Consider the following 1,759-nt stretch of genomic DNA (forward strand, 5'->3'; position numbering starts at 1 on the left):
ATTCTCGACCCTTCCAGTATTTCTCCACCTGTCATTCTGTTATTTTCCAATAATGGGCTCAGATTCACATGTTGATTTGTTAGCCTAGTACCGTTAGTTATTTGTCCTTAGTTTGTCCTGTAGTAGAGGACCAGTACTGCTTTTCTATATATGCTCCTATGCCTGTATGAACCTTTTTATGCAGTTTTTATATATTCATCTTGGTGGCTTTGCTTGGTCATTTCACTGCATCACATTTTACAGATTCTTGCATTGATGTGTTGATTAATTATCATCATTTGCATTTATTTTCAATTTGTCATCAGTTCTTGAGTATCAAGATCATATGCAATCAAACTGTTTGATTTTGCTAGTATTGGATCACCATTGTTCCTTGTACCCAAGACTTGAGCCCATACATATTGATCTAGACTAACTCTCATCTCCCAAAATAATTCACCTATCTTATTGTCCTCACCTGTCACACTGTCTTTCAGGAGCCAAATGTGCAAATGAGGAGACCAATAGTCCTCCTCATCCTCCTCTGAATTGTTCTCATTACCCTCAATTAAGTAAGCAATAGATTCACCAAATGGAATGATAAGATACTCCATAACATCAAGATCGGGAAATAAATTATGCACCCTGATTTTCCGCAATATATTTGTATTGGTATCAAAGCACATAACCGATTGAAATGACGAGTCAATCCCCGCCCAGTATGCAGTACCATTAACAAACACTGATTCACTAGAACAAATAAGATTAACAAAACCTTTATCTTGGCATATTTTCCTCCATGAGTTAGTGTTTAGACTATAAACACCAATGATGACCGAGTGCGGGTAATGTTCACACTTCACATGTGAGCTAGGATCCGAACTGTTAAACGAGAGAGATTCAGAGGACGAACTAAATTTGATAATATGTACCACGACATAGTCATTAATTTCCGGTAAAAACCCAAAAGCTAAAGCATTCCAGGTAGCCTTCATAAATGTTAATGTATAAAGGGGCGACTCTGGGACAGTCTTAAATTTTTGAACAAGAGGATTCCAGATATAAATGCTGCGATTATAGTCAAATTCCTCATCAAACATAGTAGACACACAAATTAAACCATTTGAGTGTACATACCATGAACTAGCGGGCAAGCCAAGTGGATAACTAAATATGCAATATTCTTGACATTGTTTATTGTCAGAACGTACAGCAAATGAATTGTTATCAAGATTATGAAAAAGTAGATACTTAGGATCAATATGGCCCGTCAGTTTCCGATAATTGCAGTAGTGAGAAATGAACAAAGGAGTTTTTATGAGAGAATACCACGATTTTTGAACAGCTCCGCAACGTAAGACATACTTAACAGGAAGTCTTTTAAATACTTCACACAAGATTTCTTCGAGAAAGTCGTAGGAGGGCACGTTCTTATGTTTTGACAAGCTCATCTTCCGAGACGGTGGATGAGCCAGACAATTTTAATTGCGTCCGCTAATCTCTATGTAGCTCCGCCGCTCGCAATAGAAATAGGGTAAATTGATTGTCTAGGAGTGCTACAATAATAATGCCGACCTATAAGTTTAAAATGGGCTTTGTATGTTTTGGCAAAATCTCTTTTGGTCGACCCACTTACAAACTTGTCGCGCCCAACTCATGTGTACAATGCGCCTTGAACTAATTTTTAAAAATTTCTTATTTTAATTCTTATTAAACAAGAACATTATTGGTTAAGGCAGCTATCTGTTAAGGAAAAATCTTTATTTTTAAAATAATTTGT

At 36.5% G+C, this 1,759-nt stretch overlaps 1 protein-coding gene across 1 annotated transcript; it reads right to left on the reverse strand.

The window, feature by feature from the left end:
* Positions 1-290: 290 nt before the first annotated feature.
* LOC141674990 (putative F-box protein At3g10430) lies at positions 291-1,430 on the reverse strand. Its single transcript, XM_074481696.1, has one exon. The coding sequence runs from the start codon at positions 1,428-1,430 to the stop codon at positions 291-293; it is 1,140 nt and encodes a 379-aa protein (XP_074337797.1).
* Positions 1,431-1,759: the final 329 nt, after the last annotated feature.

This window comes from Apium graveolens, chromosome 7 (assembly GCF_009905375.1).
Source record: "Apium graveolens cultivar Ventura chromosome 7, ASM990537v1, whole genome shotgun sequence".
Taxonomy (NCBI): domain Eukaryota; kingdom Viridiplantae; phylum Streptophyta; class Magnoliopsida; order Apiales; family Apiaceae; genus Apium; species Apium graveolens.

Coding starts and splice junctions, on each gene's coding strand:
- LOC141674990 (XM_074481696.1), bottom strand. CDS start 1,430: ATGAGCTTGTCAAAACATAAGAACGTGCCCTCCTACGACTTTCTCGAA.